This window comes from Amblyomma maculatum, chromosome 11 (assembly GCF_055883805.1).
Source record: "Amblyomma maculatum isolate TAMU_Amacu chromosome 11, ASM5588380v1, whole genome shotgun sequence".
Lineage (NCBI taxonomy): Eukaryota > Metazoa > Arthropoda > Arachnida > Ixodida > Ixodidae > Amblyomma > Amblyomma maculatum.
The window spans coordinates 91,135,829-91,159,153 of record NC_139354.1 but is presented as its reverse complement, the minus strand read 5'-3'; the positions used below and the strand labels follow the sequence as shown (position 1 = coordinate 91,159,153).

Genomic DNA, 23,325 nt, shown 5'->3' with positions numbered 1-23,325 from the left:
TACCATGCCTGTTATCATTTCAAAGATTGTATGTAATAGTAGCTCGTTAGCGCGGTGTTTACGTTTTGATGATGTTGAACCTTGTATGCTTTGCTTGCATTGAGCCTCGCCACGGTGATGCAGTCGTTAGGGCGCTCGGCTGCTGTGTTCGAGAATGCGGAATCGAATTCTGGCCGCGGCAACTGCTTTTCGAAGGAGGCGAAAAGCAAGGCGCGCATGTTCTGTGCGATGTCAGTGCGCGATAAAGAATTCCAGATAGTCGAAATTGGCGGAGCCCTTCACTACATCGTCCCTTATAGCCTGAGTCGCTTTGGGACGTTCAGCCCCAGAAGCCAAACTAAACCAACACTTTTTTTTTGCATTAACTTGAATCGGTGTTTTTACTTTTGTTACAGTTACAGTTGCGTGTGCGTGTGCGTCATTTGGATATTTAATTTGGCGCGCAATTTGGGTTCAGAATTTGTATGCCTTGCATTCACACAGTAACGCTGCGGAAGGTAGCCATGTTTATGGCTCCTGGACTTTGTCAAGCCACTACTTTGCCTTTGCCCATGGGGTCAATCCACTGAGAACTGAAAGTTGACGAAGCGGTCACCTTGATCGCCAGACTATTCAGATAGGAAACCTGGAGCTCTAATTTATTCTTCTCAGTCTTTTGTAAGTAAGCGTATTTGCAATAAATACTAAACCAATTATTTCTAAGACATGCCTTGAAGCCACTGTTATGCTTTTTCTACATTTCACACCATCTGAGTTAAAAAAGTTAAATATAAAATAACTAGCCAGGAGCCATCAGTGTTCGTCATATTTTTTTTTATTATCAGGAAAAGCAGTGTATATCACTTTCGTGCGGCATACATCCTGTTAGAACATTCCTTTGACCTACCAATTCCGCTTTCACAGCCACTCAGATTGAACTCAAGGCGTCTCAATCTAATGCGTACTCACTGAGAAGGACAGTAACCATTTTTTAGTACGCGCTTCTAATGCGCTCACACACTGACTCACCCATCTCAGGAAAACGATGTCAGCATTGTTGTTGAGCAAAAGCGATGAAATTCATCGTTAAGTCTATCTTCTTTAGAACAGAATGAAGCGGTCGAATGGCATTTCCTGGCGGCAACCAGCATTGTGAGTAAGGCAGCATTGGCAATCACTTATGAAACACCGGTACGTCCCCTTCCTAGTGTTTCACGATCCCGCAGAGAAAGGGATAAAGAAGCTTGACTCTGCATAATAATTAACTTAGGCAAGGAGCCAGCGCTTTTGCGCGTCTACGCTTATCGCAAGGCAGAGCAACGCCCGTCTCGGCGAATGATTTCCGTGGTGTATCGTTACCAGCGTGGCCTTCAGATAAGACTGAGTCCTAGTGCCGTCCGATGCCAGTTGCTTGACTCCGTACAGTTCGTTGCGGATCCCACCGTGACGTATTCCTTGTGTGCCTTTCCGCAAGATGAGTACCGCCGCTTTTGCATAATCAGCGTAAGAAATGTGGCTGTTTCGATGCGTCCGGTTTTATTAGTGCGCATGCGCCAGTCGTACGTGCTAACAACTTCCAGCTGTGATGGCAAGTGCAAAGGAATATATTTGTGAAGTGCTTGTGGCGATACTCCTTCTAAGTCTGCCAACCTGCGTAAGGATGATGAAAAGCTCATGTGAGTGCTGCTCAGACATCGTTGATGCGCTGGAAAACATTCAACAGAGGCTTAAGCTGCTAGACATCCACGTCAGCTCAGCAAGAAGTCTTGAACACCGGGTTATGATGCTCGAACTCAAACTTCCAGGTGATATAAGAGACTTGCAGGATACGGTCAACGCCATGCAAAATAAAGGTCAAAATGTGGTGTCCAACTTGGTGCAAACCATACCAGGGACAAGTCTCGACGAAGTCCATAAAAAGATTCAGGAGGGCGAAAACAAAATACGGCGGATTCAAGAAGACTTGAGTGAAATCAAGCAAGAGCGCACGAGAATGCGCGAAGATGTAGAAAAAGTGAAGCGGTCCTTGCCCCAGGATAGGGTGCAAACCAACCAAACCATCACTGCCATCCATGCAGAAGCTAAGTTGCTGGCCGACGCTTTGACTCCTGAAGTACGACAGATGATGGCCTCTCTTCCAAGAACATTGGATAAGATCGAGCGCTTAGACAAAGTTGGGCATCGCGTCATGAAACTCTTCTCCGCGCAACAGGAAAGCTACAAACACGCGGAGCAGCAGAACAACATCTTTCAAAGCAAAAACGCTGCAAACTCATCCACTCCAATTACAGCCAACAATGCTTCGGGTGCGTTATCAACTGAACAACGTTCTGGCGAGGAGAATTACGATGGCGAATGGAAAGGTTATCCTCTTCAATCACAAAAAGTTAGTAACCATTCCTCAAAGTTCTTGCATAATAAGTCTGTTCGAAATGTCAAGAGTGTCCTCAGTGCTAATGAGACCTACAATTCCGGATATGCTTCCCACAGTTTTTTAAATGATGCAAGCTTAAATCACAGTGCATTCGACGGTATCCGAGAAATCGAATTTGTTGGCTCTAATGGAAATTTCTCGATTATGATGAATGAAAGCGATCTGATCGGCTGCACGGAATACTCCACGTCCAACAAATCTGGATTGGCGACATTTTCGGGTCCTTGTAATCTCTCCGGTGACGACTTATACAAAAGCGACGAATGGAATAGCGAAGAGCTGCCAATTGAACACGCCATACATGTTATCGCTCAGCAGCTCCTAAATCTGCAAAACAACGTGAAAGATGCCGAGTGGGAAGAGAGGGTATCACAGCTTGAAGATTACAAGGTTCTCATGAACAGCAATATCTCCCAGCTTCACACATTGCTCTCGAGCCGCATAGCAATGAATACAAACGCCCTCAGTGAAGCACAGCTGCTTATTGCCAACATGAGTGAAGCTGTCAATGACACCCTGCTAAAATTCCGACATTGGGTGTTAACAGAACTCGACGGCCGGCCCCTTGAGGACCCACACAATACAAGTTCTGTATGGGCAACATTAGAGAGCGCACTCAGTCGTATTGAAGCTACAGAGCACCGTCTCGCTACCTCCGGTTTCAGCGAGGCCTATTATTCTCGTATCAATGACACCCTGTCTTCACTGCGGACTGAACTGTTAGCACTTAACGAATCTGTGAGAAACACAGCTGCAAAAGAGTTCATGGAACTGGATTCCCAGTTTAGGAACCTAAGTCAATGGCTAGAAGCGCCAGTTAGTAACTTTGACCAACGCATCCAAGAGTTTTTGTCGGTAACCCGGGAGTTGAAAGAGAGTTTAAATAATGTCACTGAGTGGTTAGAAGTGGTCAGTCGAGACGTCACCGATAACGTCATCGCTGGAGACATCAAGCTACAGAGAGGAACCGACGAACTAAAGGGATTGTTTACTGCTGAAGTAGAAAAGTTGAAAGAGAACATGCAGAACGTCACAAAGTCAATTACCCCCTGGATTCAAGGCTGGCACCCTGGTAATTATAATATTCATGCCTAATACATGTTTCAATCCATCTGTCATTACTTGCAATATATTTGTTCATCATTAAGCATGACCCAACATGTATGAATTGCTACAATACATGCCCGGAGAGGTTTCGAGCATTAATGCAGGCTCGTCTACAGTAATGCTTCACATCACTAGATTTTAGTACCAGTACGAGATTGTAGGTTTCAGAAAAATCGAAAACTGAACATTTTAATTATTAGAGCGGAAAGTAAAGCCACGACAATCCTTGTACAAGGCTGCATACTCGCTATTAGAAATGTGGCACTGTGGATACTGTTAGAAACTTTTATCAAGTGAGAAAATACGAACTTTCTGTGTTGCATAATGGTTTTCTACATTATGGCTGCAGAGGAAACTATAATTCTTTCTGCTCATCTCCGGTACAAAGGAGACCAAGTCGCATGGGACCCAGTGCGTTTGAGATATCTCCTATCCTTGAAAATCATAAGTCTGCTACAAATTCGACAGGTGTCTTCAGACAGCCCAGTGGGAAAAAAGGATAGGAATACTTATTATGCAAGAATTTCTCAGACACGTATTTTCTCACGTCCCTGCAATTCCGTTCTATCCATGCATGACGACCACTCGGTTGCATAATGCTTCCTTCTATTTTGAACTATAATTTCTCTGACGCTAGCGAAAAGAAATTACCTGGTTTGCTTTTTTGCGTCTTGAATAGAGACCAATTATCTGTGCTATAAAATAGGCTCATTCAGCCGCGCCACGCCAGTGCTAGTGTATTGTGAAAGAAATTATGTACCTCGGATATTTAAATTTTCGTCGTAAACCGCTCCGCAACTGATTTGAATTGGTTGAGAATCTTTATGCACCTATCGTTTCATTACCTGGGAGCTGTTGCATTTGTCGACATTTCTACGTCCGTCATTAATACTTATATATTTGCGACTCAGCTATTCCGTATACATTTAATGGTACACTTTAATTACATTGTCAATATTTGTAAAAGATTTCAAGTGTTCACTTCGAGCGTGCGTGGTATTTATTATGTCTACTCTGTTCTTCCCCCATTTATGCTACCTCTTCTATTTAGTTGATAGTTGATACTTTCTGAATCATATTTTCGTATGTTGGTTACCTTAGGCTTGTTACCTCTGACACCTTTTCCTGTACTTCATTAGCTCCTAAGTGGTTTTAATGTTCTTCATTCATTAGTGATTTTTCTCTTATTAAAAACGTAAGCAGTACACTTTATAAACGGCTCTATTCTATAATGCCAATGAAAAGTCTGTACATATTGTTTTTTATATTTTTCAGTGTTGAACACTAACTTCACTAACTTCTTCACCCTCCTTAACCTGGTATCTTCGTTCTACACTGCTATACTGAATTCCCATAATTTTTTCCTTCCCACTCTCTCTTCTGAAGACTTCTTTCCTATTAGTTTCATGTTTCTCCTCTGGAAATATAGGCTAATAATAAATAGAGATTGCTGGATAGCAGATTCCAAACAGTGCCTTAAAGCTATAAAGAAAAGCTGTTCGGCTTGCACTAAAACCTCGTGGATGAAAAATTTGCCCTTGTAAGGGCTTCCAAAAAAGGACCATGCTAATATGTGGCAGTCGCTCTACCCACTGAGTTTACATGGAGGGCGAGGAGATCAGTTAGGAGGTCATGAGCGAAGTGATATAAGCGGGGGTGTTCAAAACGTAATGACCTCTTTAATTCCCCGAACACAGCTTATTACATATATATTTCATTCACAGGGGACATCGCCGCCTATCTGCTGGTCCTGTATTACTTCTATACAGGACTCCGCCATACGTATCTCAGTTTGAATAACTGAAAAAGGTGCTATATAATAGAATAACCTCTGGATACTAAAGAATGAAACCCAAGTTGGCAACACTTTATTTCAGTACTCGGGAACACGGCGTACATACTACCTAAAGTAGCTTTTCAGCAGTTCACAGACCATCACCCGATTTACAAATAGATGCCCATACTTCTTGCTTCCCGTTATAACGCTTTTGGCCAGAAAGTTTTCTATGGCAGCCTTTTAAATCTTCGGGGTAGCTGGCCATTTTTCACGTACTCAAACATTCGCACCCGAAACTCGGAAGTTAACAGAAAACTGGTTCACTCCTGATCTATAAAGAAATTCTTGATTAACTATAACATCTGTGCAGTCTCCGCTTGCCTTCAAACACATCTCAGAACTCAATAATAGCCCTGGGAGGACACCTTATACTATCCGTCCGTGATCTGTCTTCGTTATGTTGTTTCCCTTTTTCATCCCCCTCGCCACCATTCTGTGTACTGTTTCTGTATGTACACTAGTCTGCACATTCTTATTTAGATCTTGGTGAGTGCTCGCATTTCATCATAATTTTTGTTCTGTAAACGTTTTCGTTTTCCTTCATATTTATCCAGTTTTCTTCGCCTTTTGCGGTTTTAAGCGGTCATAACACCCTCAAGCTCATAGCACCAACAGAGAGGGCCTAAACGTGCTGCAATAATCCTCGCACAACAGATATCTTAGTTATTACTTTCGAAAATATTTAAGACAATTTGCTCGGCCAACTGAAATTATAACTTTTGTTATTGTTGAGTGGCGGTTACCGAGCATTTTGTAAATCCCCTTTCTTCGTCATAGAGACTGACGTCGTGATAATATTATTATTCATTTAAAAATATAATTAAGTAATTATACGTCGTCTAAATTCCTTCCGATAAACTCGGAAATCTTAATGGGCTTTGGGTAAATGCTCAAAGAAGTACCCAGATTGAATAGGTTCGACTTGCAGGCCCACAGACCCGTCCCAAAAGCATTATGTCTTGGTTAGATTCGCACAAGGCACCAGAACTTGCCTAACAGACTGGATTCCCATGCAACGTACAGAGTGCATCATTACGAGTGATGCAAGGTTTTATGGAGAAGAAATATTGTAAAAATAATTTTTCAGTGTCAATACAGCAGAAATATGGCATAGCATGCCCATGTCATAAAACATAGGATGTCAGTAGTAGGTGGTCTCAAAAATGTCTACACTGCCATAATCCTACTGTAAAAAGAGGTAAAACCATTGTTAGCCCTTATTCATTTTCTACAAGTAAAAAGAGGAAATAGAAATAATTCGTGTTGTGCTTGTGTGTTTTGCATTCCGCAATTTTGGCAACGATTGCTCCGTTGTTGTCACTCAGTACAATAGAATACTACCTAATACCTTGCCAGACAATTATTAAGCGAAATATTTGGTCATTATTTGCATTTTTTGAGGTGGAAGCTTAATAATAATAATAATAATAATAATAATAATAATAATAATAATAATAATAATAATAATAATAATAATAATAATAATAATAATAATAATAATAATAATAATAATAATAATAATAATAATATAATATTAATAATATTAATATTAATAATAATAATAATAATTGGTTGAAAGGAAAGGAAAGCCGCAGTATCTGTCGCCCTTGTGGAAATCGAATTGTCACCTCTTTGCACTCAGAATATGATTTTTACATCTTATAAGAGCCGAATTTCGGAGCCCATGTTCAATTTCTTAGCTGGCTTCGTCCGTGCAGCGGCTTTAGTGACATACAGTGACGTTTACTGAGGGCGGAAGGATGCATTAACTCTAACCATCAATTACCTGCTAACCTTTCGCAGACGACAACGCTGGCTGCCCAGGTGTGGAAGTGCTCGCAGCAGACGAGCACCTCGTTCTAGGCATAGAACACGTCGGCAGATTCCGTGCTCCTAACCTACCAAGTACACCGCTGCCCACGGGAACAGTAGTGCGTTTCCATTGCGTACCCGCGGGGACACACCGGCTCATCGGGACGCGTGAACTGCGTTGCCTCCGAGGCGGTCGTTGGTCGAGTCCGCCGCCTATTTGCGAGTCTCTGCCAACAATCCAGCAGATGCTAGGTAAGTACAATGTCTTTAATATTATCAGTTGCCAAAATTCCCATACAGCCCATGTATTAAAAAACGGTGCTTATGCTTGGTCAAAATTCGGGTTTTTACATATAGTGGTGGCGCCCACGGCCATTAAAGGACTTGAGTGAAACAGCGCGAAAAAAGCCCGGAGGCGAAGCGAAGAAGGGACAGGAAAGAGCGCTGACTGACAACTGAATGTTTTTGAACGAAACTCAGACTTTTAGCTCAGCAGACTTTTAGCTTTATCACCCTGTTATGTTTTTATCGCTTTTTGGATCTTTACCACCATGTGACGTTGCCGGCATCTGATTATCTTTTCCACTGCCTTCCTATATATTGTACGAGTTTCGTTCAATAAAATTCAGTTGTCAGTCAGCGCTCTTTCCTGTCCCTTCTTCGCTTCGCCTTCGGGCGTCTTTCGCGCTGTTTCACTCAAGTCACAATGAACCAACTAGCCCCGCAAAAAGTTCTGCCATTAAAGGAAACTGAGTCGAAAGTTTCAAACTTTCGTATTGCTGATAAATGCGCAAAATTAGGCAAAATAAAATCATTTGCAGAGTTGCACTAACTAAAATTCTTAGACATTACGGGGGAAAGAAGAAAGAAAAAAAAATGCTTCCAGGACGCAATGACGGCAAGAACAGAAACCTTCTATTTACCGCTTCTATATTGGGAGACAATACATAGGCACCTAAAAATGCATATTGAATAAGTAACTTATTGAAGCGGAGCTTCCCAACTAATATGACTCATAGTGTCTGAGCTGATGTAGAAAGGCCGTTAGCGTTTCTGAAGTGAAAGTAGCGCTCTATATCTTAGTTTTGCGTTTATGCCTCAAGGTGGGGTGTGACTTTGAAATTGAGTTTGAAAATTAGGCTGTACTGCAGTATTGATAGGAGCTATGGCTATAAAATTTTAAAGGAATGACAAAGGTAAATTCAGCTTACATTAGTGCTGGGGATTACTTTTAAATTTTAAATATAATTTTGTTTCTATGTTCTTTTCTTTTTTTTATTATTGTACATTTGTCTTAAGACCTACTACAGGGAGAGTGTTGCAATTTTATGCAAAACTACCAACAAACACTTCACAGAAGTGGAAGTAAAATTATGTGCGTACAGTAAAAACTTGATTTGTTATGTTTTTTACTTCTGTCGGGGCATGAAAATTTCCTCTTTTGACTGGGCTTTTAAAATACATCAAAAAGAAATGTACCTAGGCTATTGATTCTAGTTCACGTTATGTAACTGCCACTGAATAACATATCGGACAATCCTTGTTCGCTTACGAGAAAAGGGTACACAAATCTGCAAAGATGTTGTTTGGGGAAATACGCCAGTAAAGTCATTGCAAACAATTTTATTCTTCAAAAATTCCCTGGCTGTAGTCTTTTGAAATGGTAGTATCGCTATATCCTTTCTCTGTGTTTCTGCGGTCCTTTCTTTTCTGTTTTGCTTCAGATTTCAGCTCGAAATCACTTTTTTGAACCCGCCTTCTGTCTATAGATGTTGGAGTTGACACACACAGAGGTTCAGGGGTGGCTGCTATGTGTTTCAGCACCTTTAATTGTGCTACATTTCTATCATAAAAGCTTGAAATTGCATCAGCGACAGCTGACTCAGCTGTTTTAAGACTGACAAATGTGGTTTTAGGACACCTCACCTAAAGTAATTCGTTGAGTGCTTCATCAATAACGTCAAAGCTTAGCGCCCAGCCATAAACAAACGTTTTCTGCAAAAAAGGAGCATCAGCAGGAGCCCTAGTGGCTTAGAAATGTACTACTCACAAGAGTAAATTTCAAACCGGAACTGAAACCGGAATTGCTTTCTGCAAGTATCGGAAACGAAGAAACTACGTTGAGATACGCCAACTTTTCCTGTCAATGTGTCGAAGAAAAATGAAAACCAAAGCTTTTATAACCGCGAATACCCAAGTGTGATACATTTTCTGGGCGATAAAGAAAGTTTTTATCAGATGAATGCAAAACCTCAGAAAACGAATGTTTTGACTAAACGAAGTTTCACCCCACCTTACTGAAAGATATTCGGAGTAACAGAAGAGAGGGAGATAGAGAGAGTGAAGTGCAGTATTGGGGGCTCCGTAATAATTTCGGCCACCTGATTGTCTTTTTGGCGTCCTGACATAGGACATGAAACCTTCTCATTTGGTGTTATGCCTGCATTTAACATGACCGCAGCTGCCGGATGCAAGCTGGTTGTACGGCTCAGCAGCCTAGAAGCGGGTGACACTCGTATTCCTCCATTGTATGTTATGGCTTCTAGTAGGGCGAACACCCTTATCTTTTGGTGACTATGTAAGGGGCCCCTAGTGCTTCGTATTACAAAGTATTGTGAGCCTCCAAGGAAAATTTTAAGAAATTCTAGGAGTTGCAATATATATTATAATTTATAACAATGCAAAAGAATAAACACCTATCACTCAGTAGAAAACCTTATACTGGACCTTCTAGGCCATGTAGGATTTAATAGACAAGGTATGTAACACTAAAGAAAGGAATTCAATATTCTTTATAGCTTACTTAACAAGCTTTTCTAAAGTTCTAATGAAATTGTTTGTAATTTTTACCATAATGTCCTTCCATATTGTAGAAAAGGAACTTCGTTCTCTTTGCCATTTTGCGGTGCGCTCTGCCGCGATGCTTTCTGAAGAAATAACTTTTCTTGAACAAAAAGTGTTTACAAGTTTTTTTATATGTAAGGCTCAATAAAAGTGTTTACAAGTTTTTTTATATGTAAGGCTCAATAAATGTGCTAATTTGGATAAACATGCAAATGACACAGAAATGAATACTACGAATAGTTTCGTGCGTCATTCGCATCTTTGTCCATATTAACACTCTCCAATTGAACATGTCAAACGAAACATCGTCAGTACTCTGCCCATATTATTCCTGAATAATTATCTCATCTCGGACAAAAGATGAGCCTTTTTTTTGTTTTTGTCATCATAAACTCTCCTTTCCTGCCGGTGATTAACGAGTCTTAGCAAAAAAGTCGTTGAACCTAATTAGGACATATTTACTAATGCATCAAGGGCGTGACACGGACGCTCATTTTATTCATAGCCACCAGGTAAATTCTACAAAGCCTGTTTTTGCACGGCATTTAAAAGATTGTACACTTAACTTTTCATTAACCGCACATTTTGCAACACCATACTATTTTGCGTTCAGAAAAAAGCAATTAAATTCATTTTTTTTTTCAAATTTTCAGCTAATGGTTCCAGTCAAGCTGTACCGTCTATTACGCATGATGGCCTATTTGATGAAGAGTGGGTTTCTGCTGACGATGAAGGAAGGCTGGTCGTGAGGCCTGGAAGTAGACTGCGGCTTAAGTGTCTGTACCCTCGGCACAAAGGAACAGTTTCATGGCGGCACAATGAAACATTTCCCCGTGATGCAACCTTCCAGTGGATACAAAACGAGACGTTCCACGGCTATCAAATGGAGATTGGGAGTTTGAGCCCAGATCACACTGGAACCTACAGCTGCGAGACGAAAGACGGCAAGCGCCATTTCATCAGCATCAAAATAGCAGGTAAAGCTGTTAATGGGCAACGCAGAAAGCAAATCAATTGCCTTAGATAGTGGACATACTTTTTATTTTGCAGCGTCATTACTCTTCATACGTACACAAGTGGCTATGAGTTACGTTCGTGACAAGAGTAAGATACACAAAGTGATATTATTAATGTCGATATACATTAAGCTGTTGAAATTACTTGGGCATTATTTATTCATTACAAGTTATCAGCGACAATGCCCGCTACAACTGAGGAGCGAAAATTATTCCAAAGAGCCAATCAATATATGCATGTGGTACTGTCTGAACTGAGGCGAAACCACTATAAGGGCTTTTGCCTCATCGCACATTAAGGGTCTAATTGCCCCAGAGAATGTTTGTGGCACCTGGCGGCAGGTTTTTTGCTTTTTTAGGGGGTATGCTGGTCTTTTTTTTTCTAACTTGTTCGTAGCTTTTTGTGCAGCAATGCTACCTTTTGGTGACCATTTGTACTGTTGTGCAGTGTGCGCTTTAATAGTGATGGGGGTGTCTGGGATTGCAGATGTGACTTGCGAGAAACCCAAGCATCCCCTCAACGGACAGGCAGAAATGGCATTTTCGGGACCAATTGCCGTAGGGGAAAATGTTCGATTTAATTGCGACATGGGATACAATCTCAGTGGTTCGGAGGAAATCACCTGCTTGGGCAGCGGTGGTTGGTCTAGTCCAGCGCCTACCTGCGAGGAGAACGGTGAGTGGTGAGGACACAAAGGAAGCATTCGTGTGTTCAACACTCGTAAATCGTTTTCCAAGTAAAATATAAACCAAGCTTGGCATTGCAGTAATTTTTTGTGTAAATGAAACGGCAATAATGCGCTGTATTTTGCGTTATGCTATGAACCATAGTATAAATTTGTTAATGCACAGCGATTTGTTTCTGACCGCGACCACTTTGCGCGAAATAGAAACAATAAAGAAAATTGCAATCGCAAGACCAAAATATGTTTTTCTTGGTGAATATTTGGATTGCTTTTTATCCAAATATTCTTTTTAAAGAACTGCTGCGGGTTCACGTTAATAATTTGCCATTTATCGTGAGTAAATCTAGTATCTTGAATTAAACTGTCCTGTCAGAATCTACAGAGACGCAATATTTTCACCGTCACAATGTATAAAAATCATTTTCGGCGTATGACTTCCCGAAGCAAGACACATGCAACTAGGGTCTCTACATTGGAGCGTTCTGAATTCATCCTTTATAGGGCAGATTAAACGGCGCCTGATATTGGTTTGTTTTGGTATGTGGGGTGTAACGTCCCAAAGCGGCTCAGGCTATGGGAGACGCCGTAGTGGAAAACTTCGGAAACTTCGATCTACTGGGGTTCTATAACGTGCACTGGCATCGCACAGCACACGGGCGCCTTGCTTTTCGCCTCCGTCGAATAGCGGCCTAATATTGAACAGACCCCATGGGCTTTTTATCTTCCCTACTTCTAGCGATGGCTGTCTTGACCAGGATGAACTTCGCAGCCTTGATACTAGCAGGTTCCCCAAACCATCTAAACACCGTGGCACCGGGAATAAATAATGTCGAGATCGAATCGTTAAAAAAAGGGGCAAACTAAAGTTGGAAGAAAAATATTCAAAACTATAATAGCATTTGTGATTAGAATTTGAGTTAATGCCAAAATTTCAAGAAGAGAAATATAGCAAAGACCCTACTTACTTCCTACTTACTCATACTTTTTGTTCAGAATGAAATCCCCCCCCCCCCAAAAAAAAAAAATGAATCAGATTCATCTTGTGTGAGGAGAGAGTCGGTGCGTTGAGATTTTCTTCAGTATAACAAATGAGATTTTAATTCCGACATTAAACAAGATTTTTACACTGCAGATTACGCGGAAAAACGTTTGCTCTTACGATAATAATGAAGATACATAAATTACTTAAATAGTTCAACCCAAATCATCTAAGGAACTCTAAAACCTTACATTTAGTGTATTTTATGGCGTGGATATTTTGCGAAAGGTGGAAACTCTCTCGACGATTGTTTGAGGAAGGGGGGATCAAAAATATAAATCTTCTCTTTTAAGCACTGGCTTTGCGATTCTAGTAAACACTCTCAATGGGTTAATTGGTTATATAGTCAGGCCAGGAATTAATTACAGAATCTGCTCCTGAATAGTGAAATTTTCTCACACCTTAAGAAATCGCAGTAAGTGGTTGCATACATTTTGCCACCGCTTCAAATTCACCGCAATATGAAGGCTCAGTTGCGCCTTACAGTTTGAAGAGACCTTGCACATGAAACAATTGAAATTCCGGGGCGCAATTAGCTTGTCCAGGCAATACTAAGGGACCTCCATGTGGCGCCATAATTTATTCCTTCTGCATGAAAATTGCGATGCCACAGTTCATGAAGCTTTTCGTCTGCAGTTATACCATTTCGCTGCCTATTTTTCTTGCATCTGCAGGTCTAGTTAGCAATACGAGATCAAACCGACGTTGAACAGAGCAGCGGGTATTTTCACTAGGGGAAGAACGGTGTAGGCGCCGTCAGAGGAGTGAAAAGCGTGTTCTCAGAAAAGCAGAAAGAGCACAGAGGGCATGAAGCTACTGTCATCGCGGTGGATGGAACGCAGGAGGAAGCGTAGAAATGCGGTTTGGATTAGGGAGCTTCCCCTTTCTTGCACGGACGTTGTTGTAGTTGTGGCTGTAGGAAAAAGGAAAAGAAAATGCACGGGCCTGCTACTGGCTCTGTGGCTGAGCCACCTCCGTGCCTTATGCCGACAGAAAAGAAAATAGACAAGAAAGAAAAAATGAAGAAAGAGAGAAAGACGCGCGCCGCAACAACAGCCGTAGTCCACTACCGAAACGGTAGTGGGTGCAATGACGGCCTACAACAGCAAAATTCAGTGGCAAGCTAGCCGCCACCGCAAGCGGCGGGGACAAACCTGTCCCAGCCCCATCAGGGGAGTACCACTCTTGCACGGAGGCGATACTTAATGTGTCCAAATTTTAGGACGAAAGCCTTTAATGGCTCATAGTGTCATAGACAAAGTGTGTCCCCGCTTTTGCGGCGGCTGTCACGTGGCGTTCCTTGGCGCGCTTTCAAGTGTGAGATTGCAGATGGCAGGAACGCTAGACAAGAGACTTCTGGAGGAAAGACCCATTGTCTGTCACACTTTCGTCGACAAGTGTGCGTCTGGATGATACGTCGTCGCTCCTGTCGCGTGGCGTTCCTTGGAGCGCGTTCAAATATATTATTGCAGATGACAGGAACGCTAGACCCGGTGAGACTTCTGCAGGAAAAGCGCAGTATCAGCTACACACACTCCGACAAGTGTGCGTTTGGATGATACGCCATCGCTCCTGTCGTGTGGCGTTCCTCGGAGCGCGTTCAAGTATGGATTTCAGATTACAGGAACGCTAGACCTCATGGTCTAGCGTTCTGGAGGACTTGAGGAGGAAAGACGCAGTATCCGTCACACCTTCTCTGACAAGTGTGCGGTGCGTTCGGATGGTGCGCCAACGCTCCTGTCACGTGGCGTTCCTTAGACCGCGTTCAAGTGTTGGATTCCAGAAGGCAGGAACGCTAGACATCATGAGACTTGTGAAGGAAAAGAGCAGTATTTGTCACTTTCTCCAAGTGTGCGTTTGAATGGTGCGCTATGACTCTGTAGCGTGGCGTTCCTTGGAGCGCGTTCAAGTGTGAGATTGCAGATGGTAGGATCACTAAACAGGAGACTTTTCATTCTTTTGCCTTTCACTACTTTAGTCGCTAAAGTCGCTCGTGTTTTTTTTTTTTATTCTCGTGCTCTACTGTCGGTACTGCAACACACAAGTTCTGAAAGCTCAGTCTCGTTTGACCTCGATTCGCCGGAGAAGAGGCGTGGTCAGTGATGGCGCCCCATGGGACCCACTACGACGCCACTTCAGAGGCTTTCCGCTTTGATACCACGTCATTAGGCTAGACGTTTAGCAACTGCTACACTGGACCATGGTCAATGTGTATCGCCACGGAGAGCTACCTACGTGTTCAAACTAGACACAGGTTCCACGTAGGCTGATTTGTAGTGATGCCTAACAGCTGACCCTCGACTGCTCAACCAGAGCATGGTTTCTGTCTCGCCATGGAAAGGTGCGTACCGGTTCAGTCACCAACTGTTCGGCGCGACACTGCTGTTGCACCCGATTCGTAACTCAACTGATGTCTGATGCCACTGTCAAAAGCGCCCATACTCCCCACAGGCAATAAATAGCGAGATGCGTGCCTGCTGGCTCTCTTCAGTTTTGTTTATTGCCCTACATTGCATTGCTAGGTCTGCGCTGCATACAGCTGTTAAGAAATATACATGTCAAAATAGGAGTAAAGACGCCAGGAATGGGCTTGAAGTGATAGAAACGCCTAAAGAAGCCTAAAGAATAATCAACTTCACTAGACTCGCTATAGGAAGCACACGTCGTAAAAAAAATAACCGAATTTTTATCTGTTGTAGGCCCTCATTGCACCCGCCACCGCTTCGGTGGTGGACGACGGCTGTTGCTGCGGTGCGCGTTTTTCTTTCCCTCTCCCTTTTCTTTCTTCTCTATTTTCTCTTCTGTCTGCACGAGGCAGCGGAGGTGGGTCAGCTACAGAGCCAGTAGCAGGCCCGTGCATTTTCTTTTCCTTCTTCCTACAGCCACAACAACAACAACGTCCTAAAAAAGGTGAAGGAGGAGAAGAAAAAAAACATTGATTTATAGGAAGTGAAAGGCGCGGTAACTGTCTCACTTGTTTTCTGTGGACACTTTAACCGCGCCGTAAGGGAAGGGAGGAAGGTGGAGGAGAAAGTGGAAAGAAGGAAAGAGGAGCCATAGTGGAGGGCTACGGAGTAATTTCGACCACCTTGGGATTAACGTGCGCTGACATCGCAGAGCACACGGACGCCTCTTCGTTTCGACTCCATCGAAACGCAGCCGCCGAGGTCTGGTTCGAACCCGGGTACTCCGGCACAGTAGTCGGGCGTCTTACCACTGCACCACCCCGGCGGGGCGAGGAGGCGAAAACAATAAATCATATCATCGTAATTAAAAGGAGAAACATTTAATTACGATAATATGATTTGGGAAGGGAGGTGCGTTTTGTTGTAGAGCTGAGTGGCAGACCCTATTCCGGGACGCCGAGCTCTCTGGACCAGGACACGCTGGGCCTCCAGGTTCGAGCTGGACAGGGCCGCCTCCCAGCCCTCCCTACTTGGCAAATTCTGCGGGCCATATGGTTATCTATACCACATCTTGCTAGCAAATGCAAAAATAAAAGCTATAAAACAGCCAAAAGAGAATAAGAGCGCTTCGCGGTGATAAACCTCATTTCATCCTGCCAATCATGGTATATTATTGCACAATGTACTGAAGCCATTCTGCACTGATGGGTACCGAATGCCAAACATGTTGTACCTAGTTCATTCCGGGAACATTTTGACGAAATAATATTGCTGCTATCCAAGGGGGCCTGATGGCTTTTTCATTGTTTGAGAGGCCATTAATAGAGGACAGGAACTTAACCATGGCGCTAACATTATAATTACTCACCCTATGATACATGTCCTCCAGGTGAGTGATAGTGCCCGCGAAGAACTCCAGCAGGTAGAAGCAGCTGTGGCTTATTGCATAAAACACCCTTTAGGTATCTGTGGAGGTGAGAGATATGTCATAAAACGCTTCAGCTCATCAGAAAAAATACAGGTTTGTTGAGGAAGATTCTAAACGGAAACAAAGGTAGTAAGGTACCGCTGGTATCAAACTTGAAAAAAGAATCATCAATCATGTGTTTTCCGTAGTACATTTCGCGCCGAAACTGGTATAATTTTTCTCCATTTTTATTTATGCAAGTACCTGAACAATCTAATGTCTATATTTCTAATGTATACTTGTGTGAAATTATATGCTGAAATTAGCATGTGACAAGTCAAAACAGCCAAGCAAAGTTGCTAATCAGTACAAAAGCAAAATACACAACACCAAAAAACCATTTCGATTGTAAGAGTCTTCAAGGCATTCAGAACACAGTTTAGGGTGGGTACACTATAACATGTACTGTAATGCCCGATAAAAGGGAAGCTAATCTGAATGACATGATTCTGCGCTACACTGTATTACAAAAAATACTGAAACGTGGAACCCATTTTACTTCCTACAACGCTCTTGAGAAGCTTATTTCATTGTACGGAAGTATGCCGAAATTGAGTTATTAAGTCGTTTACATACAATTTGGGCAGAGAAAGTGTACAAGTTCTTGTATATTCCAAAAATTTCAGAAATAAGAGTGCTCTCAAAATCAACCATTCTGAAGTACGTGACGAAAACTACAATGATGGGCGTAAGCATAATACTTCCCATCCGTTGAACCGCGTTGTCATGGAAACTAATTCTACGTATATTTTCGAAACTGCATAGCAATAGTAAAATTATGGCGATTTAGAAAGTAAAATACTGCTTAAGCCGAAAGTATGTTTCGCAATTGCCGACTATTTTATATATATCTTTTTTCTTTCATTGCAGAAAAATTCATCCCTCCCGAAGGCGCCTGCCAACGACTGCAAGTTCCCGAAAGCCTAATCATCAAACCTGATCGCCAGTGGTACGATTCTGGTTTCGAAGTCGAATACAGCTGCAAAAGTGGACGCATGCTCACCGGAATGTCGAGATCTACGTGTTACGAGGGAGAGTGGCTGGGTCGGTTGCCGAGCTGTATGTGACTCCAAATGTACTTTGGAAACAATATATCTTCTGACCCAGTTATTTCACGAAGGAAAATAACGGTGAACAGTACATTCACTCATCCTCTTTCCAGCATAACTGATCAGTTTCTTTATCCGGTATTTTCTTTATTCGCTATTGGTTGTGCAAATATATAACCTCCCATTTAGGTTCCGCGTATGACTTGTTTTCAATTAAAGTTTTAAATAAGCATTTGGAGTATGTGCATTAAATCTGTCACACTGTCAGAATTTTTTCGCTATTCTGATATTAAGACACTGTCTCGAAGTGATAAAAGCATTCGTTGGAAATATGCATGCCAAATGGGGGAAACTGGTAGCCACGCACCGAAGAAGGTTCCCTCACATTACAAAATGTTTATGAGCTCCCGGAACAATAATTTAAAATATTGAGAATATGATATTACAATTATACATTCTTCAAAACGCTTTGAAGGTGCATTAAATTTCTATAAGCCCACACTTACCGTTCATACCTTTGTGACCATTATTGCTGTTGGCGAAGCGTTTCTCGCTTTTGCCAATTTTGTCATTGCTAACAGCCACTGTTTCAGGTTTTACACACAGAGAGCGTATTAATGTATTTTGTCATAAAATTTGTGAGGACATCCTGCCTTTCGGCTGTCCAACTCAAAATAGTGCAGGAAGTTCATTGATCTAATTTACTGTAATTACGTTAGGTAAACATGCAGCATAGGCCGCTCTTAAGACATGAGTTTTCTTCGAAATTTGAGTTCGAACACAAGAAATTTCTTTTAATGTCAGGATTTTGTCATTGACGGTGTAAAAGGAGAAAATTACTTTCCGGGTCGTCGGGCCATTGTGCATAGCAAAACAAACTCGGAAGATTCGAGAAGGCTTATATACCCAGAACAAATGTCTTTCCGCTTTCCGCGAAAGGGTCTTACTCTCACCAAATGCAACGCAAGAAACCCGAGATGTCATTTTAGATTTTTATTTGGTCAGTGAACCAGTCCTGGTGTTAGCAATTCTTCACCTTGACCAGATGATCTACGTCGTACGTTAGACTACAATAATTTACTGTGAGATGCCTAGTTATCTACTCTCTTACTTGCTGCTTAGAGCCATAAACGTTTTTGCAATAGAGTAGGCAAGAATCGTCCCAGCCTGCGCATTGTAAACACACCACTGGACATTAAATAGCAAACGTCTTAAATATGCAACTAGAAAGTCGTTGACAATTCTGTCACTGTAGATATTGTCACGACCCGGAAAATTTCTTTAAAGTCTTTTTTCGCGGAACAACCGGGAAATAATAGGAATGTAAATATATTTGTCAATTTGGATAACTTCACAACAGGAAACCGTACACAAACATTATTTTGGGCTGCGTTTGATTCATTCCCTATGCCAAAGACGACGCAGTGGAGTATGTTACATTTTTCTTTTCATTATTGACGAGTGTTGTTGTTGTAGTGGTTTTTTATCGTACATACAAAAGGAAGGAGAAGACGTTTGCCAGCCCCGGTACCTGCCAACTGATATCTGAAGCATCTGAACTGGGGCGGCGGAAATAAAGGGATAGCGAGGAAGGTGTAGAGGAAATAAAAGAGGTGAGGCGTAGGGAGGAAGAAAAGGGTAGTTAAAAATACAAAGAATTATATACACTATGGTACAGTATACCGTAGTTTGCTTGAGTCCCACCCGCAAATGTTTTAGGTCATCGAGCACTCGGAACATCATTCTTCGTCCGTCCAACTTTTTCACGACGCACACACGTGCACACTGTACAAAGCACCGACGGCCGTCATGAGGCGATCGGCCGTTATCGTCCAAAATAGCACACGCCATGTTGTCATAATGCACGTAACGGGGCTTCTCTTTAACCGCGAAAGTGATGCGTACCTTGTTGGATGTTCCAAATTTCCGGACTTCCAGGATGGTGCCGGCGCGCCAGCACACTCGGTCTTGAGTTTTTGTAGTGTCCGAGTTACAGACCACGATCACGCCGCGGCATATGTTGCCGCCGTCTTGTCTCAGGTAACCCTGAAGTGGGATAGACCCCGTCTCGGTGTTTACTGCAGAGTCCCCAATGATCTGGTCGGCCGCCTCGATGTCCGGGGTATGCACAATGGTGATGTTTTGTTATTCTGAGGGTAGAACGGAGACGCCGCGGGGTCGTTTCAGCCCGATGTACGCCGGTATGGCAGTGCCGTAGCCTGTTTCCGTGAACGCCTCCTGAAGATAAACACTTTCTCTAGGCTTTATGACTATAACATAGTCTTCGGGAGTCGGTTTAGGCATTGGATGCGGCTTCCACTTTGAGAACTCCTTGTCCTTGCTTCCTGTGGCGCGCGTCGCGGGAGCGTTCATGTTTCCGACCGACGAAATGGCGGCCGGGGCGACTCCGAGCGCCACCATCTGTCTTGGGAGCGGCGTGCAGCCGCGTGAAGTAAAGCTTGACTCCGAATTTTCGGAATAACCGTCGAATTTGTGTCTCCAGTAATGATGGGCACCGAGGTCCACAACATCGCCTTTGGCTCGGGGCCGCCTATTTGATCCGCGGAGGTCGCCATTCTATCCTCAGAGGGCCAATTCCTCAGGCCAGGCATCGGCGACGCCGTTAGGCTTAACTACGGCGCCAACGTGGTCGGTCGCAAAACAGCCGTATATTTGAAGACAATCAGCCTACCTGAATGACTTTCGTGTCCACTTGCTCCGCTTGGTTTTTCAATGCGTTGGCGAAATAAAACCAGTTGAGTGCCGCGATTGTCCGTGTCGTGTGCGGTTTTTTTCGTTCGTGCTCGTCGGTCACAGCGCGCACTAGCTGGTGAGGCGAAATAGGCGGATCGACAAGCTTGCCTGTTCGATATATTCACACAGGCTTACGTGTGTTCGCTTGCATAGACGGGCACTGCTCGACAGCCACAGGAGCACATCTACGCTGTCTAGGATTACCACCTGAGCTCTGTAAGCCGCTAACAACTCACGTCGTGGTTCGGCTAGCGCGGCGCTGTGCAGTAGAAGATGTTCGAGAGTTTCTATCGCGCTACAACCGTCCCACAAGTCACTGGTGGCATGTCCGTGGCGCAACAATCGTTCCCCAGGCCACACACATCCAATGCGTGCACGGAAGATCATTGCGCGTTGCAGCCGAGTCAGCGAGCGGCCGCTGACACGGTGAATGCGCTCACCTCTTGCGATGCGTGGGTCGGGGTGCTGCGTCCGGAGGTGGTCGTTGATTACCGCACGCACGTCCTCCAAAGCGAGTTGCTCGTTTGAATTCCTCCTAGATGTGCTGCGGTCGCGATCTCGTCGGCCTGTTCGTTGCCCTCGATGCCATAGTGCCCGGAGATCCACTGTGCCCGTATAGCGCAGCCGCGCTCCGCCAAGCGCTCGAGACACGCGCGAATCTGACACAGTAGCCCAGTTCCTCGGCCGGTGGTTCGAAGGCAGTTTTCCCTTAATAATAATAATAATTGGTTCACTGGAAGGGAAAGGCGCGGTAACTGTCTATTTACTTTCCTTCCTTCCTTTCATCAAGCAAACCGCGACTGCCGCAGATATTGTCTAATAACAAATTTGGAGGACGCTTAAGCTTCGCCTTCAAGAGTGGAACGCGATAGCGTTATTGCTCCTCGTCGAGAAAACTTACTAAACGCAAGGGTATTGGGGCATCCTCGCACCGGTACCCGCGCGGCCCGAAGGGGAGAAGCGGGTGAGCGAAGATAGTGATCTAAAGAAAGGAAAGACGCTTGATTCTACAACCTGTGAGGGTGCACGGCGAAACGTCAGGGGCGAGTGGCGCGCCACGTGTCGGAGCAGCATCGCACATTGCGAGGAGGGGTTCTTCTGTGTTTGCTGCAAGATGGCTCTGCATGCGCGCAGAGCGCAGAAGAAATGTAGCGGAAACGTACTTCGCTACTCGTGTAACTGCGACTTCTGTAAGTAACATGCTCATAATTACCGATATACACTGCAGTATAACGTTCTACGGCATGTTTCTAAGGCAACACCGCATTCACTAGAAGCGCTTTTGTACCGCTTTCAAGCATCGTGCTCGTGGCTGAGTGGATTCTGCTTCCGGCCACGCCAGTGAACGGACGCAGGATGCAGGGCTCCTCAGGAGCGGCTTCAGCGGCCATGTCAGGCCGCGGTAACAGGACTGCTGAACAGGACAACACTTACCAGGTCGTTTTGCCTGCACTTCCAACAGGTCGGTTTGTTTTGAATACCGTTTTTTTGCACGCCGATATCAGGGCCCGCCCGTACCGGGTGGAAGATTTCCGGGATGCTTTAGCACAACACTCGCTAATCCCCGATGTTATCGCTATGGGGGCGTATCGGATGAGCCACGTCTGGGCCGTCACTCTCAAGGATACTGAAGCCGTCAACAAGATTGTCAGTGTAGGTGAGCTGTTTGTGAAAAACGGTCGCTGTTTGGTGATTGACCCGGCGAACCAGGACGTGCGACTCAAGCTTCACTGGCTACTACACAACGTGCCAGATGAAGATGTTCGTGCTGCATTTGCGCCTTACGGAAAGGTGTCGGAAGTTTCCCGGGAGCGTTGGCGTGTTAAAGGTATGCTAGAAAAGGGCTCTACAACTAGACTCGTAACGCTGAAGCTGAAAGCTGGCATGAAGCTCGACGACCTGCCGCATCAGTTGAATGTTAGCGGTGAGCTCGCGCTCGTCATTGTGCCAGGCAGACCCCCGTTGTGCCTACGCTGCCGGGGTACGGGTCACATCCGCAAAGAGTGCCGGGTTCCTCGCTGCGGAACCTGTCGACGGTTCGGGCATGAAGACAGCCAGTGTGCACGAACCTACGCCAGCATTGCCGGACCTGGGACCAGCGAAGACTCGTCCGAGTTAATTATGGATGAGGCGGATGCGGAGGAGGCTGCTGACATTAGAGGCCAGTCAACGAAACAGGACGCGCCTTCCATGACGGTTTTAACAAAGAATAAGGTGACGGTCTCAAATGAAAAGAATGAACCTCGGCATGTCTTGAACGAACCATCCCAGGACCATGAAAGCGCATCAAAGGAAGTGTCAGAAGACGTAGCCAAATTTTCCGACGCTGAGGACCATCTCAGTACTGAGCCTTCCTTTACTGATGCCATGGAGGTTGGGCCGGAGACAGCAGCCTTAATTGCCGCGAAACGTCCGCATGAGGAAAGCGTGGAGGAGACTCAGCTGCCAGGCGGTGTTTGTGGTGAGCCGCCGCCGAAAACTTCTGGCATCCGAAGAGCCACGTTAAGACCGAAGCCGAACTTCTCGGCCGACACGCGGCAGGCGGGGAAACCGCCTCCGTAGTTTTTGTGGTGCCCTGAACGATTTGTGGGTCGGCTGCCTACCGACCAGCGTCAGGAACCTTCTGCAACCAAGTGGTGCGTGGGTGAGCAAAAATGAAACAATGTGCTTGGACTTCGTTTGAATGCATCCCGACATTCTGCTGGGAGGACATTACATGCATACATACGCCGCTGTTCGTCAGAAGCAGAAGCCATGCAACCATGAAGGTAGGCACCATGCGGGTACGGGCGTCTCTCTCTAATACATGACTTTCAAGCTTAATTCGCCGTTACATGTAGCTACTTTGAATGTCAGAGGACTGGGAGCGAGAAGGCGACAATGCCAACTCAGTCG

The 23,325-nt window shown here is 44.2% G+C and overlaps 1 protein-coding gene across 1 annotated transcript; it reads left to right on the top strand.

Moving 5' to 3' along the window:
* Positions 1-1,320: 1,320 nt before the first annotated feature.
* Positions 1,321-18,195, top strand: LOC146174383 (uncharacterized). Its single transcript, XM_084583169.1, has 5 exons — positions 1,321-3,485; positions 7,161-7,421; positions 10,667-10,990; positions 11,517-11,705; positions 17,498-18,195. The coding sequence occupies exons 1-5, from the start codon at positions 1,565-1,567 to the stop codon at positions 17,692-17,694; spliced, it is 2,892 nt and encodes a 963-aa protein (XP_084439295.1). The 5' UTR covers positions 1,321-1,564; the 3' UTR covers positions 17,695-18,195.
* Positions 18,196-23,325: the final 5,130 nt, after the last annotated feature.